Source organism: Leopardus geoffroyi, chromosome C3 (assembly GCF_018350155.1).
Source record: "Leopardus geoffroyi isolate Oge1 chromosome C3, O.geoffroyi_Oge1_pat1.0, whole genome shotgun sequence".
Taxonomy (NCBI): Eukaryota; Metazoa; Chordata; class Mammalia; order Carnivora; family Felidae; genus Leopardus; species Leopardus geoffroyi.
The window spans coordinates 121,014,378-121,036,607 of record NC_059338.1 but is presented as its reverse complement, the minus strand read 5'-3'; the positions used below and the strand labels follow the sequence as shown (position 1 = coordinate 121,036,607).

Below are 22,230 nucleotides of genomic sequence, written 5' to 3'. Positions count from 1 at the left end.
AGGGATTGCTAGGGTGCCTGTTCCCTAAAAGAGGCCCTTCGGGCTATGATTGTTCACTAAAAGCAGCGTGACAAGTGGCAGGGAGCTGTGTCAGCTCTGCCCATTAAGTGGGACAAGGCATATTTATAATAAACTATTTTTATAAGCATAAAACAAAATAGAGACAAAAAGTGATTATTGCCTTCATTGTGTAGGTTCATATAAAAGTACAGTATTTTGGCCTAATTCTATGACAAGTCCTTTCAATTGTCCACTTCAATATGTAGTCAGCTTGTGTGGTGTTGGTTACAGGATTAAATTTCCTACCATTTTCCCACAGCTATTTACATGTAAATAAAATATTTTAAAACACGAAGGCTCTTTAAAGATCTTAAACACCAGAATTCAGATAAAAATGTCTTTATTTAACAGATAATCATATGTTAAGAAACTTGTATGAAAACGAAGTGGCCAATATACAACCACCACTGGTCTCCTTAGTTATCAACCAGGGAACATTTAGAAGTGTACACTCTCCTGATTGATTTGCTTTTTGCAAAGAATATACAATTAATTTGTGAAATATGAAAATTAACTGGAAACAATACTAGCCTATTTTATAGTGAGAAAAGTAAGCCCCAGAAAGCTTTTCAAGTGGCTTGCTCAAGATGCCACAGCTAATCGGAGGCTTCAGAATTAGAATTCTTTTTTAATATGTTAGGAGGTACAAAAATACCTGATTCTTAGGAGACACAGAGGAGGCAGTAATATTCTAATCTGTTGATCTGACTTCCCCTCAGCCCACCCCCCCCCAGTCTTGCTCCTGCCCATAAATGACCATGAATGTCACTCTGCTTCTTTCTTTGCTACAGAATATTTACTAAAAACAAATTACTTAGCCAGTATGTAACCAAATACATTATAAATGTCTTTACTACTACAACAACCACAAATAGATATATCAAAACTTCTACAAATTCCAATTAAAAAAAGAAATAAGTAGATATAGAGAGTGCAAATCAGAATTAGACTAACAGTATTATTACTTTAATGTATCATTTAATGCTACATTCCCATTCCAGTTTTTCATTTTATTTAGCCTCTGCATTAAGGCAGCCCGAATTTGAATTAGTCAAGATTAGATCTTGATATATTATTTGTAGCTTTTTATTAGTGCTAAAGTATACATTTTCATCTAAACAAGTATAATAATTTTGTCCGATTCATATGAAAACAGTTTTTAAGTGTACAGCAAATTACTATGTTAAAATAAATTTTTCATATTTTTTCACAGACTTGAGTCAAAGGAGCCTTTCCTGTCTGTTGGGTGAGTATATGTCTAAATATTTTAAATCTTAGTTCTTTAATTGATTTTTAACAAGGGCTTCTGGGATAGTGTTTTCAGTCACATAATTCCATATTCAGAGTCATCCCACATCATTGGGTCATATCCTCAGCAACACTGCTATCTACATTTTATAAAGATTTAACTAAAATGCTCAGTAGGCTGTTTTATGACCTCAGAAATTCAGCAAATGAATGCATATGAAATTCTGTATCCTCTAAAAAAGCCAAAAAAGGTATACGGTAATTTTCTATATTCTCATCATGCAAAGATATACACAGATTGGTTTCACAAATTCCCCTGAGCCACAGTTTCACTATTCCTAGTCTGTCTTCTCATTTTTGCACTGTTTTCTCTTCATCTACCCCTACTGTTTCTTCTCCCTTTTTTTCCTAAATCTGTCTTCAAAGTCTGTACTGTCTTCTCTCCTTTTCTCCCATTTCATTTTTATTTCTCCATTGGAGAAATCAGGTGCTTCTCTGAAGGCAAAGCCAAGGAACCATGAGGCAGATTGAGTAAGACCAACACTTGCCTTCTCTGGTAGTATTCTGAGTTGCAGTACGTGTTCTAATAATAATGTATTGTTGACAAGAATATACATGTACTATTTCCAAGCAATTTGCTAGTTAAGAATCAGCCAATTGTTTTTATTGATCTACCAAATGATCTTTTGATTAATATATTAAAATATCTCATTAGGGGACTTTGGCATGCTCGGCATTGTGGTTGATGTTGTAAAGTATCAAAAAGTGCCAGAATATGTGATAGTTTAAAGGGAAATATGCCATAGTTGACGAGAAAAAAATCACATATAAACAGCCACTATACTCAAGCTTAATGAGCAGAAACATGGGATGGGAGTGTATTTTTTAAATGATCATATTAATTTTCTTTGTTTGCCGTCCTTGAATATGTCTGTCACTCCTTGAGCAACATGGTTCCTTTTCTCCTTCTCCTCCTCATAAAAGCTTTTGAGAAACCCATTTGAATCATGAGAATCAAAATAATTGTTAGAGATGCTGAGAGAAAAATGGAGTAGATGCATTTATTGGAGGATTTCATGAAAAAATGAAAGGTCAAGTTGATCTGGTCCAAAAAAAAATCATTAGAGCATGCCTCTTTCCTTCACTGATCATCAGCTCCTATTGTTAAAAATCTTTAAGCCTGAAGAAATCTTTTATTTTGAATGCATATGTGTCCTGCCCTCAAGTCAAGAGGGCTGAAATAGCTTCTCTTCATGCCTCGCTTAATGCAGTTTCTCTGCAGCATTTCCTGTTCTCCTAACTACTTTGAGATGGAATTCATTTTTTACTTCATACCTCCGTTTTACAAGGGCAGACTAAGTAATCTTTGTATTACACTTATCAGGAGTTTAAAACTCTGTATTAGAGCCTAGAAAAAAAAGTTTCCAGAAAAGAATGACATATAACTCAGCAAATACCCATAATGGGAAAATTGGCATGACAGTTAAGAAGGATGATGCTGCTGTTCCTTAGATGGGTCTTTAAAGTGGAACGGAACATGCAACCCAAATGGTTCTGCTGACTGGATATTTCAATATATAGCTAAACTTCTCCATTTTTCTCCAGGAAAATTATTTTAAATAAAATTGTCCAAAGTTTGTATGGATCTGTCTTCTGACCTTGTTGGTAAGAGCATAAGATGATAGTGAACATAATGGACACTATGAGACTACTAGGCAACAGGTAGTCTAAGACAAGAACCATTACTCAAATTTGTGACTTGTAACATAGTCACATACCAAAAGGAATAATACATGGTATATGGTCTTTGGTATGAGTTGACCTTTAAGTCTATACCAGTGGGGGCGCCTGGGTGGCGCAGTCGGTTAAGCGTCCGACTTCAGCCAGGTCACGATCTCGCGGTCCGTGAGTTCGAGCCCCGCGTCAGGCTCTGGGCTGATGGCTCAGAGCCTGGAGCCTGTTTCCGATTCTGTGTCTCCCTCTCTCTCTGCCCCTCCCCCATTCATGCTCTGTCTCTCTCTGTCCCAAAAATAAATAAACGTTGAAAAAAAAAAAAATTAAGTCTATACCAGTGAGTTTTTCTAGGACCCTGCACACCTCACATTAATTTTAATTCTGTTTAATAAAAAAATCATATTAATGAATAGATCAGTGCTAAATATTGCATACTTGTCCATTGTCTGCCAGTGTCTTAAAGCACTTGTTAATATGTCTTCTAGAAGTTGCTTTTGCTTTCATAGGCTCTGACACTTACAAGCAATGTGTATTAGTTTAGGCAATTACTTAAACTCCCAAGCTTTGGGTCCTTATTTGTGATATGGTGATTAAGTAAGATAATTTAGATCAAGTATTTAACACTGTTCATGGCACATAATTTCTCATAAAGATTCGGTTTTATTACACATGTGGAAGGTATACTCATATGTAATGCTCCAAAGAATCCATCAGAGAGCTCAGAAATAGTTCAGAGATTAAAACTCCACTTTAACAGGTCATGCTTTGGGTTACATGTGGAAACAAAAAAAAACATTTTTATAATGGAGAGGGGAAAAAACAAAACAAAACTGTGAATGGAGTAAACTATCAAACAAGATAAGCACAGATACTGTTTTGTATTTAAATGATGAAAACTAGTAATTGTTATTTAAATTTTTTAAATGGAACCAAATATTGATAAATTTTTAATGTGCATCTGTTTTTAATATAAACTAGGGAAAAAACTCTTTCATAAATGTGCTGCAGTATTTATGAAATAAAACTTTTAAATGTCACAACATAAATTCAATCTGAATATACCAATGGAAAAAAATTGTCAAAGAAAGTTATAACGCAGGAATTATTTGCTTATGGAAAAAGAATAGGGAATTGTGAATAGAAGTTAAGTGAAATCTCAGATCTCAGACCTTCAACTAAACATTGATATTAGAGGGGCTTTCTTTCATATGCATCAGTAAATTATTTTTTTAATGTTTTATTTATTTTTGAGACAGAGAGAGACAGAGTGCGAGCAGGGGAGGGGCAGAGAGAGAGGGAGACACAGAACCCGAAGCAGGCTCCAGGCTCCGAGCCATCCGCACAGAGCCCGACACGGGGCTCGAACTCACAAACCGCGAGATCATGACCTGAGCCGAAGTCGGACGCTTAACCGAGGGAGCCACCCGGGCGCCCCCATATGCATCAGTAAATTATTAATAAAATAATGTCCGGAAAAAATAATAAACTTTGGCTTAGAGTCAGGTAGGAAGGCTCATCCCAGAGTCTCATTCTGTTTACCCAGGGGAAGCCAATAAATGCAGTGTGATCCAAGGCCGTCGAGGCAGGCCTGGAAAATATTGTCTACATCATGGTTTTATTCTCCCACCCCTTCTCTTACATGAATGCACAGATTGCTCTTATAGACATGTAGAGTCTCTGGAATTTTTTCAGAAAATCTTTGAAATACAACTTCCCATAGTCTTTCCCAGTTTGGGAAAGTTGGGTTTTTTTCCTTCACTTTCTTCTTTTATTGGGAAATAGACACAGGGCTTATCACAGGGAAGGAAGCAGTGTGATACCGCCTGGCAAACCCAGGACAATGGTAGCCAGAGTCAGGGATACCACCCTGGCCAACCCTATGCCCAACATCACAGAGGTGTGAGGAGAGACTGACCCCTCCATACCATGATCACCAGCCTTTCCCAGGAGGTTCAGAGGCACCGCCGTAATATCGCTTCTTTAGTCACATGACTGCAATTGTGATTTGGGGAAGCGGCCTTGTGCTGCCGTCTCTCTAGGTGGGACAGCCTCCTTGCGTGGCCCAGAAGGCCACAGCTACCTGTGTTACCACAACGACAGATATGAGCAGGGCCTTCGACTCGGGACCACCTGTTGGAGGACTCGATGAAGGAATAGGCTTTGTTTAGCTGGTCCAGGACTTAGCCAGAGTGACCTTCAGATGGCAGGTGATATAGATTGTGTTTCTGAGGTCATTAGCAAAGTGGAACATGTCCACTATGAATTGAAGAGTCTCTGGCCTGGGTCTGGGGACTTTGAAGGCAGAAGAGACATCAGAAAGACCATCCACCATGCATATGGTGGAGGTGGGCACATTGATCTAGAACTGTCTTGGAGTTCACCCATCACAGACCAGGATACGTGTAAAAAGACCAGATGGTATGCCATGGAAGCTTCCATGGTACACAAAGAACATACTACCTATGCTCAGATGCATAAAAACTCATTTTGATGTTGTCCCAGACCTATGGAAATATATTAAACTTTAAATTATTAAATAATATCATTTAAATATTTAATAAATAATTTTATTAAATGATTAAAGTATTTCATATTTTACATTATAAATATTGTGTATGTAATATATGTTACATACATAAATTTATTATAAATATATAATATAAAATATATTTATTTTTTAAGCAAAATGAATTTAAATAATACATTTAAAAATTAAACCTCCCATCTCACTCCCCCAACAGTAAAAAAAATCAGGTAAGCAAACTTGTTTTTTAGTGTGGAGCTTAGGCTTGCAGTGCTGAACAAGTGAGTACTAAGCATCTGATATTCTACTCATCTTCAAAATGTTACATTTTAGAGCAATTAAGAAAACTCTTCTGGCAAATGTTTCCTTTTATGTGGCATCACATACATTCTGAATTTGGAAATAAGCTGGGAGAAAACAGGCATCAAGTGTGCATTTAGGAAAGGGAACAAGAACTGAGTGATCATCTCAATTAAGATTCTAAGATATAAATCTTAGTGTAAAACCAGTTGCCTTGAAAAAGGATTTTACAGCTTTTTAATGAAAAATACAGATGAAGGGAAAGGAAGCTTTTGTTCATTTGACGTTTAAGATTCACAGTGTAAAAGGGCGTGTCAAGACAATGCATGAGTTCTCTTCAAGCACAAGTGACTGTTGACACTTTGCAGACACTGAGCCACTTTAAAAATATACTCAAGGCACTAAGTGAAATTTTCCTTGTGAATTATTTCTTCTTGCCTCTTCAGCATGAAGTTGACCTTTTAAAAGAAGACTTTTAATATGAATCGGTTGTATTTTGGAATTGAAATTTTTGTTCATACCAATATTTCAGCTGATGAATTTTTGCATGAGTGGTTTTATTATTGAGGAGAATTATGTTTTGCGTCGGTAAAAAAAAAAAAATTTCAGGGGCACTTGGGTGGCTCAGTAGGTTAAGTGTCCGACTTCAGCTCAGGTCATGATCTCTCAGTTCGTGGGTTCGAGCCCCCTGTTGGGCTCTGTGCTGACAGATCAGAGCCTCGAGCTTGCTTCAGATTCTGTGTCTCCCTCTCTCTCTGCTCCTTGCCTGCTCACACTCTGTCTCTCTCTCTCTCTCTCTCTCTCTAAAATAAATAAATATGTAAAAAAAACTCTTAAAAATTCAGAATCTTTTCACTCTATTAGCATAATTTAAATAACTCAGAATAATTTTAAAAAATGATATTGATAAAGCTCAGAATTTTTACTTCTCAAGCTTCTCTGAGAGACATTCAAAACACATCAAAGGTAAAAATAATAAAATTCTCATATTTTTCTCTATTCAATGAGTGAACAAATCATGATCCAGTCAAGCCTCGGTATCCTGTGTGCCCTGAGATGGAGTGTTCCCATTCTACTAAATCCAAACAAGAGGAAGCGAACAGTGCCAAGACAGCAAAAATTGATACTCACATAATTGCTAGCATCTATATTTTGTAATAGTTTTTCTTGGGGGATATTTTCCCCCTTTTATTTCCAGTCTTGGAACAGAATTTGGATCTTCAGTATACTTCTGCTGTTGTTATGAAGACATTATTAAATCTTGACACCCTTATTAGGTCCAATATTTACACTATTTTACTTTTTTCCGGGTTTTGTATGACACCTTACATTTACTAATAGATGCTATACATTGATGTACTGTTCGCGACCTATTTTAAGAGCTTAAATTCTGTAATTTGATTTCCTTGGTTTGAATTCCATTCTGTTACTTCCTAGCTAGGTACCTTGGGCAATCTGTTTAGCTCTTCTCCACTAACTCTTAGGACTGTCTTGAATGATACAATATTGCAAAGTGCTTAGCAGTATCTGACACCTAGTAAACAGCAAAATAAATAACCTATTTCTATTTCCTATTACTATTTCACTATCCTGTGCAACAAAAAATTATATTAATAGTTTTTTTTTTTCCTAAAGGAGTTAAGTTCCACTGAATGATAGAAATGTTAACTAATTGAATCCCCAAAGCCTGAATATTCAGTTCCTAGTAATGCAGTTGAATTCTGGGAATAGAAATTCACAAGAGACTGAAATCGGCACAGAAATGAAGGACTGCCATACTCAGAAGATCTTTGAGGAAGATAGACAAGAAAAAGTAAAATAGCATGAAGACAGGGAGACAGTTCCAGAGGGTACTTAGATTTATAGAAAATGTCATTCACAATACTAAAAACTTTAATGAGAGGAACATGAAAAAAGGAAAGCAACACCAGTTTAGGTATGGTTTCAGTAAAGCATGAAAACACAAAACAAAATTATGTGACTGCTGTGAAGTAATTGGTGTTCACCAATCATTTAGGAATTAAGAGTTAATCTTAAGAACTGAGAAGTTGGGGGCACCTGCGTGGCTCAGTTGGTTAAGCGCCGACTTCGGCTCAGGTCATGATCTCCTGGTTTGTGAGTTCGAGCCTCATGTTGGGCTCTGTGCTGAGAGCTCAGAGCCTGGAGCCTGCTTCAGATTCTGTGTCTGCCTCTCTCTCTGACCCTCCCCCACTTGTGCTCTGTCTCTCTCTCTCTCACAAAAATAAAATAAACATTAAAAATTTAATAAAAATAAAAACTGAGAAGTTGGAAGAAATGGCCAGATTATCAGGAAATTTTTCTAGCCAAAAAGCAGGACCTGAGTTAATCCTCAAGGTCAGGTTAAAAATTCCCTAGAATATTGAGAGAGGGAAGAGGATGAATATCCTTTCATTCTATGGATTCAACGGAATCATTGGATGTTTGCTTTTGTCTGTTTTGTTTTTAACCGAAGAGTGATGTTTCCCAAAGTTCATAGTAGAGCCATCTAGAAAGCTGTTGTAGTAGTTCAGGCATGACTTAAAAAGACTCATTCATGACTTGAGCAGAATGAAATCACCTCGCACCTGTTAGAAGGACTCTTATCAAAAAGACAAAAGATTACCAGTGCTGGTGAAAACCTGGAGAAAAGGGAATCCTTGTGTACTGTTGGGGGAAAGTAAACTGGTGCAGCCACTACAGAGAACAGTGTGGAGGTTCCTCCAAAAATAAAAATAAGACTACCCTATGATTCAGCAGCTCCATTTCTATTTATCCAAAGGAAGTGAAAACACTAACTTGAAAAGATATCTGCATCCCCCATATTCATAGTAGCATTATTTACAATAGCCAAGACATAGAAACATTCAAGTGTCCATTAACAGATAAATGGATAGAGAAAATGTTATATTTATGAAATATTACATAATTCCGTATAATAGAATGTTATCCAGCCTTTAAAAAGAAGGAAATTCTGCCATTTGCATCAGTGTGGAATAACCTGAAGGACATTACAGATGCCAGACATAGAAAGACAAATACTGCATGATCTCACTTGTAGGTGGAAACTAAAGTAACTGAACTCAGAAACAGGGAGTAGAATGATGGTTGCCAGGGAATAGGAGAATTAGGGAGGCAGAGTTTTCCGGTATACGGAATGAATAGGAATTAGAACACGATGACTTTAGTTAATAACACTATATTGTATACTTGAAATTCACTATAAAAAAAAAAGGTAGGTCTGAAGTGTTCTCATCACACAAAGAAATAACTATGTGATGTTATGGATATGTTCATCAGCTTCATTATGGTAATCATTTCACAGTGTGTATGTATATCAAAATGTCATGTTGTACACCTTAAATATATACAATTTTCATTGAATAAGATCTGTACAACAAAAAAATAATGGAAAAGAAATGCCTGATGAAAATAATATTTTTGAGAGTATTAGTGTCAGTGAGTGATGGAGTGATGTCTTAGGGGTTTCTCAGCTGAACTTTGTGGGATCATGGTGACACTATGATAGGCTAAAGTCCAGGTGGAGCGTCAAAACTAAGGGAAGGTTAACAAGAATCTGTCCCGAAGCTCAAAATATACCCATTTGACATCCTGAAACCACGAATGGCCGACTCAATGCCTATCTTTTGATAGTGTGGTTTCAATTTTCTGTGAGTCTCCAGGGAAAAAGGGATAAGGGGATAAAGCCAATTTTCCTCTTCTAAAAATCTTGTTTTTTTTATTTGTTTAGACTCAGACAGTGCTACCGCAAAATTAATGATTCCTTTAGCAAGTGCTCTTGTTTCATTTTTTCCCTAGGCCCTCCAGGCTGCTTCTCTGGAGAGTACACAAAGTTTCCACGGCGCTATTTTTGTAATCTAAAGCCTTGTGCTCTCAGGCCTGATGCTACAACTGTAATTTTAATTTATCAACCTGCCACTCAGGGAAATGCTGTAAAAACATTTGAAAGCTTAAACCCATTATTTATTTCTGCACCTGTCAATGCCACTCTTCTGTACTTGTCGAAATCATTTAAACTTCACTGTAATGACGGGTACAGTATCACCAATAAATTGGGTCATCGGTCATGTATGTATATATCCTGACAGTGGTGTCTTGAATGCATGGGCTCCAGGACACATTTTTAAGGAGCAAGAATTCATTACTCTCCAATAATAAAATAGAGTAGAGTCATCAAAAACAGTCTTCCTCAGTCCTTACCATTTGAAAATGTCTTAGGAAGCAGAGAGACTCATGGTGACTGAAACGACTTTTATTTCTTCAGTGAAATGTTCTCCTCAGGGAAAAGAAAGTAATTGCAGATTATAGCAGGCAGGAGTATAGTGTTACTTAGAGGGAAGAAAATACATAGGATCATTAAATAGATTTATTTAAGTTCTGCTTATAAAGAAAGCAGTGGTGCAGGACTTTATAGCTGATGATATTTCAAAAGAGTGTTATCAGCACTTCCACTAGTGTCTAATTCATCCATATAATAAAGTGTCACATTAAGCCAAATGTCACAGTTCATATCAGTTTTACTTTGAGAATTGGTATCATTATATATCTCAGGTAACCTCTCCCCACCCTAGAATTTGGATGAGATATTTGATCATAATAAATTAAGGTATTTAAAAGTCAATCTGTCATTTGGTGTGTGTGTGTGAGAGAGAGACAGACAGACAGACAGACAGGAGAAACACGTGTTCAATCATTAAATCCACTCAACCCAATAACAAATCTGATATCATAAAGGCTAGATGTCCATTTAAGATAAAAATGCTGTTAAAATTGTAACGTAAGTAATATTGGCTAAATAATCTTACTGTATCCTCTAAGCTCTTAGTCATAGCAATCCTCACCCTATAATTACATTAAAAAGGCAAGTCTAATGAGAAGTCCTTTAAAGTCTACAAAGGATTTATGATCACTTCATTTCATACAATTTTAAAGTAGCCAAACGAATTTGTAGGCATCAAATACCCATACATAAGAAAATAAATAACTGAACTTGTCATACATAAAATCTTACTCATGAGAAGAAGTAATCTTAAATGATATCATGGAATCAAATTGAAAACAATCAGAGCTTTGACAAGTACATTAACTTACACAATTACTACCATTTCCTTATTACCACCAGCACTGTCTTTGAGGAACATGAGTTTTTAAAGTGTCAGGCTACATTGGAAAGGGTGAGCAGATAGTTTGACCAATGAAAGATAAATTTATTGGATATAGATATGAATAAAATATAAATTATGGCTTGGATTACTTAGGTTTCATATTTAGAAACACTACATGAAGATAGTGCTATTGATTCAATTGGAAATAAGATCTTAGTTTCATATACTTTTTAAATCTGTCCTGAAAATACTCAGAAGAAATAAATATTCAAAATAAATGAAGTGTTGATTTCATTAAATTAAAGTCGACCCACATCCAAGGAAAGAAAGCTAATTAATTTTTCTTATTTTTAACTCCATAAAGGTACCTGAAATGGGCTTTCCAGTGGAATTATACTTGCTTACCTAAATAATTTCCTGGACCCCTTCCTCAAGGGTCCAAATTATTGATTAGCCTTTATTTCCTATTGTTCAATACATCTATACTGATTCTCATATAAAGAAAATAGATGTTGTAATTATTTTAATACTGGAAAACTAAGACACAGAGATGTGATGTAATCTCCATAAAGACACAAAGCACATTGGTAGCCATTTTAAAATGGAGTCCAGGCTGGGGCTTTTGCTTAAAGAGCGGTCAATTTCATGCACACTGATGCTTCATTCTCTCTTCTGGGTTTCACGTTCATTTGAATCATCATGAACATCCACACAATAGCTTTAATTATTCAGGAAAATAATCATGTACATAAAGAGTTATTTATTCCTTCCAGAGGCAGTGTGAATCTCAGATTTGCATTATGAAACTGCTGGCAAAAGTTTTAAAGCCTCGCTTCCCAATTAAATTCTGTTCATCCAGCCAAGAATGACTGATCTGTATTTCATCAATCTCAAAATGTGACCTTTTCAACACTTTTAATGACATTTTCAAAGTGCAGAATACTTCTGATTCAAAAGATTCCCTACTTAACTCTGCAGAACAAATCAGTTATCACAGTAAAATCGATAGCTGCCAAATATTAGCAAGAGCCAGGCATCGCTTACACTTTAGAAGCTAATCGGGGCAAAAAAAAAAAATGTATTAAACAACTTTATTTTGGGATGCCAACTAAGGTAGATATTAAAATGAAAAATCAACCCCCAATGTTTCATGTCTTTAGAAACATTATTTCTCTGGTGAAATTTTCATTAGACCACATTCAGAACTTAACCATTAGAACCTGCAGGTCACATTCAACTTCAAAATAACATAACAGTGCCTCTGGTTTAATTCAACAGTAGACAACCCTGGACTATCGCTTCCTCTTAGCTTCAATGAAAAGCATAAAAAAGACGAAACACTTGATGAGATATTCCTCCCAGATCTCGGTTAAATTATCTTATCGTGCTAGTGGTATTTCAGTGAAGTGTATATTACAGCCCTATCGGATACTAAAAATCTTGAAAGCCTTTTAAAAAGTGAGGCTCCCTAAAGAAGTGATTTTAAAAATGTGTTCCTTAATCATGGGCCTTTGATGACCAAAATGAATCTCAGTAGACCCCTGGCATGCTGAGCACTCCAGATTCCCATGTCAGACCACCGAGTCAGAGATTAGGGGGCTTCCCAATAAATCCAAACATTCATTCCTATTTGCTTCAGTTACCAATTGTTAGTTTGAAGTTCACAAGAAATAATTTGATAGCATTGCTGCCCTTTGTTCAATGAATAGGTGTCTAATTTCATTAAGTGCAAATTCATTATGTGAAGACCACTGTGAGTGTATGTGTGAAATATTATGTAATAACAATGTCAGACTCTATTTTAAAACCAGACTACTAGACAGAAATAGTTTCCTATTAGTATGATTGAATACTGAGCTTTTTTCCATACTACAAAGATCGCAACACCAACTTATTGCTGGAAAATTTAGTAAGGTGAAACTTTACTTTTGACAATGACAGACGAAGGGTGGCCCCAAATTATTTAGACTTAAATGTCGAGTAGATTGAAAAACTTCTGCAATTTGCATTATTTTTGAGAACATTGCTAACTGCTTAACATTTAAACCTTCCAACTACAAACCAAGAGTTAAAAACAAGAAGTGGATATTATGATGCCATTTCATTCTAATCAAATCCAGGATCTTTATCTTTATTTCTGAATATCAATTTAATTACATTTGGATGTGATTTAATTTATTCTGTACAAAATTCTTCTCAAGTCATATTTCCAGGATCAAAGCAAGATAGTGGATTCAGTAAAACAGTGCCAATCCATGAACTGATTTTAACCAGTGTGACTAGTAAAATACAAAAAGGAAGAGAAAGCATTTAGAACATTTTATAGCATTTATATCCTGCTTTGACATCTAAGTGTATGATTTTGTGTTTTATAAAATTATCAGTCTGTGATGGATGGGAAATTTTTAAAATAAAAAGCTGGTCCTTCACTACAGTAGTTGAGAAGTTTTGGACAAGACTGTCTTTGCCTTTAAGGACCTTGTCATCTCATGAAGTGTATAAACACAAAGAAGCTTGTATCTATAATACAAGGCATTTCTTGGCAACGCTAATCTGCTATAGGAGAAAAAAATAAAAATAAGCATATCTTTGTGGTGTGAGGGATTACTTGATAATTCTTGAAAGACAGGTTATAAACAAAAAGTCGTGATGGGACACAGGCAGGCTTAGTTTCTATCCTGGAGATAACTAGGAGTGCCATTTGGCTGCACCAAGGGTATCTTAGAAGAGACACTGAATGACATAACTGGCAAATTAACCAGTAACCACATCACGGGAGACTGAGAAACCCTGTGCTCAACCTTTCTTCAGCTCCCCTCACCCCTTTTCCCCCCTCCTGCCTCCTTTCCCCTCCTTCCTTCTCGATATTCTTTTCTTTCCTCCTCACTCTCCTCCTCTTCCTTTCCCTCTTTTTTCCTCTCTCTCCTCCCATTATCCTTCTCTCATCTCCTCACCCTTCTCTTCCTCCCCTCTTCTCCTCCCATCTGCTTCTCTTTCATTTGCTTCATTTAAAAAATGTATGCATTCAAAGAGGAGTTTATGTTCTCCTGTCTGGTCTTCGGTGACTCCCTTTGCTTTGCAAGATATTCTACCATAAGGAAGAAAATTAATATATGTGAAATGTTTGCTGAGTGCCAGAAATCACATTAATTCCTAACACTCCAACCCATGCTCTAGCTTCACAGTTGGGAGCAGGGGGTGGGGTGGGGAATCCTGCCACCATCTTAATGGCCTATGGAAAAATGAGGGCAACCTTAAAGTGCCATTATTTTTCAACATTAGACCTGGATGAGATTTCTCTTTAATTAAGACTTAGCAGTTTATCCTCTCTGAGAAAACTGGCCATCTCAGAAGATCTGGTAATACTGACATTTTACAATCCCAGTAAACCCTAGGATCCTGCCCCATCACACCGCAATGAGACCCTCCAGTCAGCAAGTCCTGCATATGTATGCACACACACACACACACACACACACACACACACACATCCAACATCCAGCCAGGTTTTTGGTGCCATGCTCTGAATTATGATCTGAAGATCACCGGATATTTGAGAAAATACTCTAACGTGACAGGAAGAAAACCCCAGAGAAAATCAGAATTCCACAAAAGTAAAGGAAATATAAGGAGTATAAAATACAGGGAGTATAAGGAGTATAAACTAAACTAAAGTAAACAAACCAAAAAAATCTCAAAACAAAACAAAAAAAATTCCTAGAAATTAAAAACATAGCAGAAATGAAAAGTTCAATGAAAGTTTGGAATATAAACTTAAAAGATCACAAAGGCAAAGCACTGGAAAATAGTAAAGATTTAAAAATGATTAGAGGCTTACTCTCAGAGAGCAATATCTAGTAGTAATTGTTTCACAATGAGAAAATAGGACATTATCAAATAATTAATGCAAGAAAATGTCCTAAAACTGAAACACAGGAGTTTTCAAAGGAAATATTTTCAACACAGAGAATGACAGATGATCCAGACTAAGGCAGTTTAATTACTATAGATGAGAAGACCTTAAACCTTCAAGTAGAGGAATAAAAGTCACATACAAAGACTCACAATCAAAATGGCATCAAATTTTTCAACATTAGGAAATGACAGACAACGAAGTAATGCCCTCAAAATTCTGCAAGTGATATCCAACCCGAAGATCCAGACTGTCACTCCTACCAAACACTTTGTCAATCAAGCATAAAGAAAGATAAGGAAAAGATCCACTTGACTCTTGTATTTTTGTGGTAGTTCGGTTCTATCAAGTCACTCCAACCACTGCATCAGCAAATACTGAATCATTACTCCTAAGGGAAATAGAGGATTAGGTTCCCGTGAGCCTTTGGTCACAACATTTTCGTTAACCAATTAATACACAACCTTGCTTTGTGTGTGTTTCTGTTTAAAGATAGCTTATGTCCTACATATCATTGATTCATTAACATTGAACTCATGGCCAACCGCACTGTAATTCTTGCCTAAAGCAAGCTTGTTTGACACACATATTTTCTCCCTAGGGCACATCACAGCCTTTTGTGGTTAGAAACACTAAGCAGCACTTTGGCATACTATTTAGGAGCCATTGCAGACAGGAAAATCACCAATGAAAAACACAAAAGTGCAAAAAGTGTGGCATAAGTAGACCACAAAAGTATACTTATCTGCAGTGTCAGATCTGAACAAAGAAACTTGGTGTGCTGCCTCGGAACTCAAACTTTTTGCCACTCTGGGTATGTCTGTTAATGACCACAAAAGCACACAAGTATTGATCTGAGGGCTATAAGTAATCGTTGCAGATTCACAAATACAGAATCCGTGAATAATGAGAATCAACTGTATTTTCAGAAATCAAAGGATTAGCAGATCCTTTCTAAGAAATTTACTCATGCTCATTCCACCAGAATCATTGATGAACCAAAAAACAAAAACAAAAAACAAACAAACAAAAAACAAAAAAACATCTAACACAAAAAAGAAAAAGGTCCCAGTGGCTGGTGAAGAAAAGTACCAAGATTGTAGCTTTGTAGCAGACCCAGAGGGGACCCGTCTGGGTTACGGCAGGACAATGGAGAACTCCAGGAAGGATTAAAAATGAGGCCATCACAAAGGCCAAGTAAACAATTTGTACAAGAAGGAAATGTAATCACATTTGCTCAACTGTAAATAATATTTACGTAGTCATAATAATGTAAACACTGAATATTGACTTAGAAAAGAACTAATGAGAAAAAAAAAGCCGGGCAGCTTATGAAAAAATTCCTCACTACAAGTAAGCCCAGCAATATTGTGAGGTCTCAAAGGGACCTCATACCTCTGAGTAAGATTTAATTCTGTTCAAAATGAATATGTGGTTGAAATACACACACTTCCGAGTATAAGAGAAGTCCTGGCAACATAAGTGATTATAGTTAATTTTACTGTGTTGTATATTTGAAAGTTGCTAAGAGAGAAGATCTTAAAAGTTCTCAACACAAAGAAAAACAATTTTGTAATTATGTGTGATGATGGATGTGAACTAAACTTATTTTGGTAATCATTTTGCAATATATCAAATCATTATGCTGTACACCTAAAACTAATACAATGTTATACACCAATTTTATCTCAGTTTAAAAATAAAAACAAGGGGCGCCTGGGTGGCACAGTTGGTTAGGCGTCCGACTTCAGCCAGGTCACGATCTCGCGGTCCGGGAGTTCGAGCCCCGCGTCAGGCTCTGGGCTGATGGCTCAGAGCCTGGAGCCTGTTTCCGATTCTGTGTCTCCCTCTCTCTCTGCCCCTCCCCCGTTCATGCTCTGTCTCTCTCTGTCCCAAAAATAAATAAACGTTGAAAAAAAAAATTTATAAAAATAAAAACAAAAGATTTAAGAACTGAAGAATATTAAAGAAAATGCCTGTTAATTTAGCTCAATAAGGCTCAGAACGAAAGTGCCTCTAAAGAATATTCATAGGTGGTAAGAAGAGACTAATCTAGAAAATATCAGCTGATCTTTAACTGAACTCCAGATTCGATACAATGCCTCCTAGGAAGAAGTAAATGGCACATTTGATACCCCACTTGGGCGGGGGGAGCCAATTAGTGATATTAGGGAAAAAGATGATAAACATTTCCTGAGTAAAATAGAGGAAAGTGGCAAAATGAGAACAAGGAAAAAGAAATGGATGTAAGTTCATAGAGTTTAATCTGGAAATAATAGATATTGTCACAGAAAATAATATTACAGAGCACGAAAGAGTAAGCAATGAAAGATAAAATATAATTATTGATTTTATAAATGAGGTTTTTACAATTTGAAATGTAAACAAAGCTATTGGTATCCATCCCCCCCCCCAAAAAAAAGCTAACTTTAAGAGAAAAACTAAAGTTGGACTCAGTTTTCTCTGTGATGTTATACTAGGAAGTCAATAACAGATATTTTTGAGGGAAAAGATTGTAACAAGAATTCTGTCTTCAGCTATGTCACCTTTTATTTGTGAAGGTAACAGAAAGACATCAAGAGATAATATGTCTTACCATGTACCAAACCCAGACAGAATTTTATAAAGATAGCTACTAACTTTGCTTTGATTCTGGACACCAGCATCAGAAGGATCAACTTAATTTATAAATATATGTTTAACAGCCATTTAGTCATGTTCTTTAACTGAAAACTTCATGAAGGGACAAAATGATTTGCCAAGAAAGACTAGGAAAAAAATGACAGTGGTGGGGAAGAACTGACAATGTTTCTAAAGTTTATCTAGAGCTGATAATAGTATATAAAAAAAAAAAAAAACTTGAAGAATAGTAATTATGAAGGAGATGCTCCCTTCTACAAATGTGTAATTTAGGGCAATTCACTGGCAATTCAGTGAAAGTAGAATACAGACTGCAACAATAAGCTATGTTTATACATGATGGTACCCATGAGGGTAGTTATTGACAGAGTATAAACCAAGTCAATAAGGAATGGAAGAATCATTCAGTATTCCTTCTTGTTTGGGGCACATATGTATGTAGTTTTCTTTTGGACTGTTTTACTTAGAGTATATCGTAAGGAATGCCTCTGAACTTTATCAAATACCTCTTTAGCATCTACTGATGAAAATCATATTTTCCTCCTTTCATTTGTTTTTGTGCCAGATTATGCTGATAGATTTTCAGACTTGAGTCCGATATTAGTTTCCTCTCCCTAGTTTACTTTGGCTTATCGTGTTGCTGTTTCTCCAGTAAGATTAAGACTGAATTCTCTTCTTTTTCATGTTTAGTCTGTAATAATGAACACGTTTAAGGTATATATTTTTCTGAGTCTAGTTTTTAGTGTGTCCCATAGGTTTTGGAAGAAACGTTCTTTTTATTTATTTCTAGATAATATGAAAGTTCAATTTTGATTTCTTCTTTAATTCTGCATAAGTTTGACTGAGAAAAGTCAAAGAGACTGGAACTGGTGCTAAGCAGAAAATCTTGTTTCTGTCACCATGTTTCCAAAGACTTGTAGGTGAATAGTTAAATGTTACATTTTAACAAAGTAATTTGATTTAATAAAATCATGAAATTTCAACTTGGAAGATATCCCAGAACTATGTAATGCATCGATTCTCTTCTCGATTCTCTTCTCTACAAAATCCCTAACAAATGATTTTCAGGCTCTTCTTGAAGCACATGTATCTGTTACACTGTTATACTAGATCATACAGTGTTTTGTCATGGTATTTTTCTTTTTATGATTCTATTTTCTTGCCAAAACTACTAGACACTCAAGATATTCGGAACTCATTATTCTATTTCTTTGTTATATTTAGCAGTAACATTGTTCCTTATAATTACTACCCTTTAAGACTTATTTTGCCTTCTGGACCCACAATGAATAAATTCAACGCCTCTGTCACTGGACAACCTTTCAAATAATTAAATAGTTAGCTGCCTTCTTTCCCAAAGGTTTTCTTCTCTAGACCAAACATCCTTATTTAATTCAACCATTTTCATACAGAGTCATTTTTTGAGACTTATTGCCATCCTAATTTCTTTCATTTGTATGCATTCCAGTTGGTTAATATCTTTATGAAACTTTATTGAAATATGCTAAACTATTCCCAGAGATGTCTAAAAAGTAAGAGTCCAGTGGAATTATTATCTACTTTTTTAAATACGCTACTCTTTAGTTAATGCCCACTAGTCTTCTTGTACAGATTGTATTGCAATCTGAGGGAGAGTATCCAAAGAAGGAAGAAATTTGAAGAGCCTCTCTCTCTGAGGCTGAGATTCACCCCCCATAAGAGATGGTGTGACTGCAGCCTACTGTGTGACAGAGAAATCAGTTGGGGTGTTGGTGGCCTGGGATAATGGGTAGGCACCCTCCTGCTGGGGTGCCAGTGAGCATCACTGGCTCTCCCACATGCTGCCGACAGCAGTGCCAGATGAGCAAGGAGAAAAGCCTATGGAAACCTGGAAAAGAAGCTGCTTCCTCTTCTTTGCCTTGTGGTTTTCCTCCAGTGCCCTCTGACAAACCCTAACATAGTGCCAACGGACAAATGGGCGATGTTTATAGAATCTAGCTCCATTGTCACAAAGCAAGAGCAAAAAAAAAAAAAAAGTGGATCTAGAATAGATATCAATTTATTGGCAGAAAAGTCTCAGGACACCTGGGTGGCTCAGTTGGTTAAGCGACCAACTCTCGATTTTAGCTCATGTCGTGATCTCACCATTCGTGGGTTCAAGCCCCATTGGACTCTGTGCTGAGACTGCTGAGCCTGATTGGGATTCTCTCTCTCTCTCCCTCTCTGTCTGCCCCTCCCCAGCTTGTTCTCTCTCTCAAAAAGTAATTAAACATAAAAAAAAAAATTGTTGGTAGAAAAGTCTAACCCAACACAGCAATTGTTTTATTTTTTAATGTCTATTTATTTTTGAGAGAGTGAGAGAGAGAAAGCATGCACACGAGTGGGGGAGAGGCAGAGAGAGGGAGACAGAGTATCTGAAGCAGGCCGGGCACTGTCAGCACAGGGCCCAACGTGGGGCTCGAACTCAGACTGTGAGATCATGACCTGAGCCGAAGTCGGATGCTCAACTGACGGAGCCACCCAGGTGCCCCAACACAGCAATTGTAATGGTCTAAACATACTAATATTAATATTCAGGTGTTTGAAAATTTTAATATAGACATTTTTTTCCTACCAAAAGTAATAACAATACATATTATAGCAGAAATTGTCACAGACACATAACATTCAATTCAAAATATTTCAAATGGATGAGTGCAAACACTCTGCCTTTTCAGAGCTCACAATCTAGTGCAATAAACTCATAGATGGTCACTTCTTATATGATATGGTCAGATAGAAGTATGCATAAGGAGCTGTAAGAATGAAATCTGAACATTTATGGCTGAATTCAGTTAAAACAAAGAGATAGATAATACTCTACAGGATTTTGACATGAATCCACCTGGAATATTTTACTCTGGAAACTTCCATGTCAAGAAATTAAGACAAATTAGATTAAGTTCAAAGAAGGAAGACAAGAATGATGAATGGAATAAAGAGATTGGTTTGTGAAGGGAAAGGCTAACAGAAATAAATCTATATAGATTAGCTAAGTGACAGGAAAAGCAGAGAGCTGACAAGCAAGAATTAAGTGTCAATTCAAAAAGACTATAATCAAGGAATAGCACAATATATGGAATTCAGTGTAACCCCACAGACTTTATACTTGGGGAAAATGTGGAGTTTGAGTTTGGCCTTTAAGAATGGATAATATTCAACTGAAAGAAGATATAACATGTTGACAGATGGAGAGTTTGAGCAAAAACCTGTAATTGGAAACTGTTGAGCAACCAGTTGGGATAATACAGAAGACTGTGTAGAGACATGAGAATGTCTCCCTATGGACACAAGGAATGTTTCTCTGCCACAAGAGTACATGTTGAGAAATGCTGAATGGTTGAAAGAGTAGTTGAATGAATTATTAGAGAATATTGAAGAAGGATCCGTGTTTCGGAGAACACTGAATACTAAAGAGTCTGAACATTACCTTGTAGGCCACGGGGAATAATTGAAGAGTTTTTGTTGTTGCTTTATTTTTGATATTTTGTAAAAAGGTTGCTTTCAAGTCACTAGCAGTGTATATCATGGGCAGAGATGTAGATATCCTTGGGACCAGAAATACCAGTTTGGAGATCATTTCAGTGGTCCAGGCAAGACTATTTATCTGTAGGCCAGACCTTGTCAATAGCTACATTCTTCATTCTCTTGCCTTCACGGTTATAGCTCTCTTACCAGGTATGTCATGCTGTTTGCAAAAAAGTAAATTTTCATTTCATTATAGCTTTATCAAGTAATTATTAATTAAAAAGAATTATTTTCTTTTCATTTATTCTAGACCAGAAGACAAAAGCAAAAACTAAACACAATTTTGGAATTTCATGTGTAAGCAGAACCAGGCATAGAGAAAGGCAGCAAGCACTCCCCATTCAGGAAGATACTTCCAAAATCACAATCCCTGTGTTAACTCAGCCAAAACACAGAAAAATAATTCTTTTTCCCCTCCTTTTTCTCTCTTGTTCCCAGAATGCACTCTCTTCATCTGCTTTAGTTAAAGTAATTATCCATTAAGTGTGTGAAACAGGGAGCTTGACTCCATCGTCTAAAAGACCAGAACTCATACCTGAGCTGGCTGGATTGTTTTCATCTTTTCAATTTCTTAGTTACTGCATCTTGCTAAGCTCCCAGGTCTGATCCCCAATTAAGGAACTCAATGAATGTGTCACAATTCTTTAGGTTCCCACTCACCTCCTCCCTCAATTCCAGAGTCCTTGGTAGTAAATCAAGTATTTTGTCATTGAAACTTAGACTAAGTGGCTTCTTTCACTGTTTTTGAATTTTTAATGTATGTGTGTGTGTGTATCCATTACACACATACACACACACACACACACACACACACACTCCAAAGTAAAATTAAATTTTTGTGTATTCCCTAAAAGAAAATAGACAGATTTTTGGCCACGTACATATTATCTTGACAAAGTTTATAAATCTGTTCAACTGTATATTCTCTGGCATTTGGAAACCTACACCAGATTTGATGACAAGTTAGAAATAGGATCCTATAGGTACCTCTGAGGATACTTATACCAACAATCTTAACCATGGAGAAGTATGCTCCGGAAATTCAGTCAGTTAGCCTACATCATGACCTCTGCATTGATGACTTCCACAGGTACTCTGAAGAAAAGTTGTGCTAATGACATAGAGTAATAAAAAACACATTG

General features: G+C 36.3%; 1 protein-coding gene across 8 annotated transcripts in view; it reads left to right on the top strand.

Moving 5' to 3' along the window:
- The window catches only part of RALYL (RALY RNA binding protein like), a 722,510-nt gene that overhangs the window by 591,760 nt on the left and 108,520 nt on the right, over positions 1 to 22,230 (top strand). For all 8 annotated transcript variants that reach the window (XM_045454722.1, XM_045454725.1, XM_045454718.1 and 5 more), the window contains one exon: positions 1,274 to 1,306. In XM_045454722.1, coding sequence (XP_045310678.1) covers positions 1,274 to 1,306 — 33 coding nt within the window. The remainder of the gene's footprint in view (positions 1 to 1,273; positions 1,307 to 22,230) is intronic.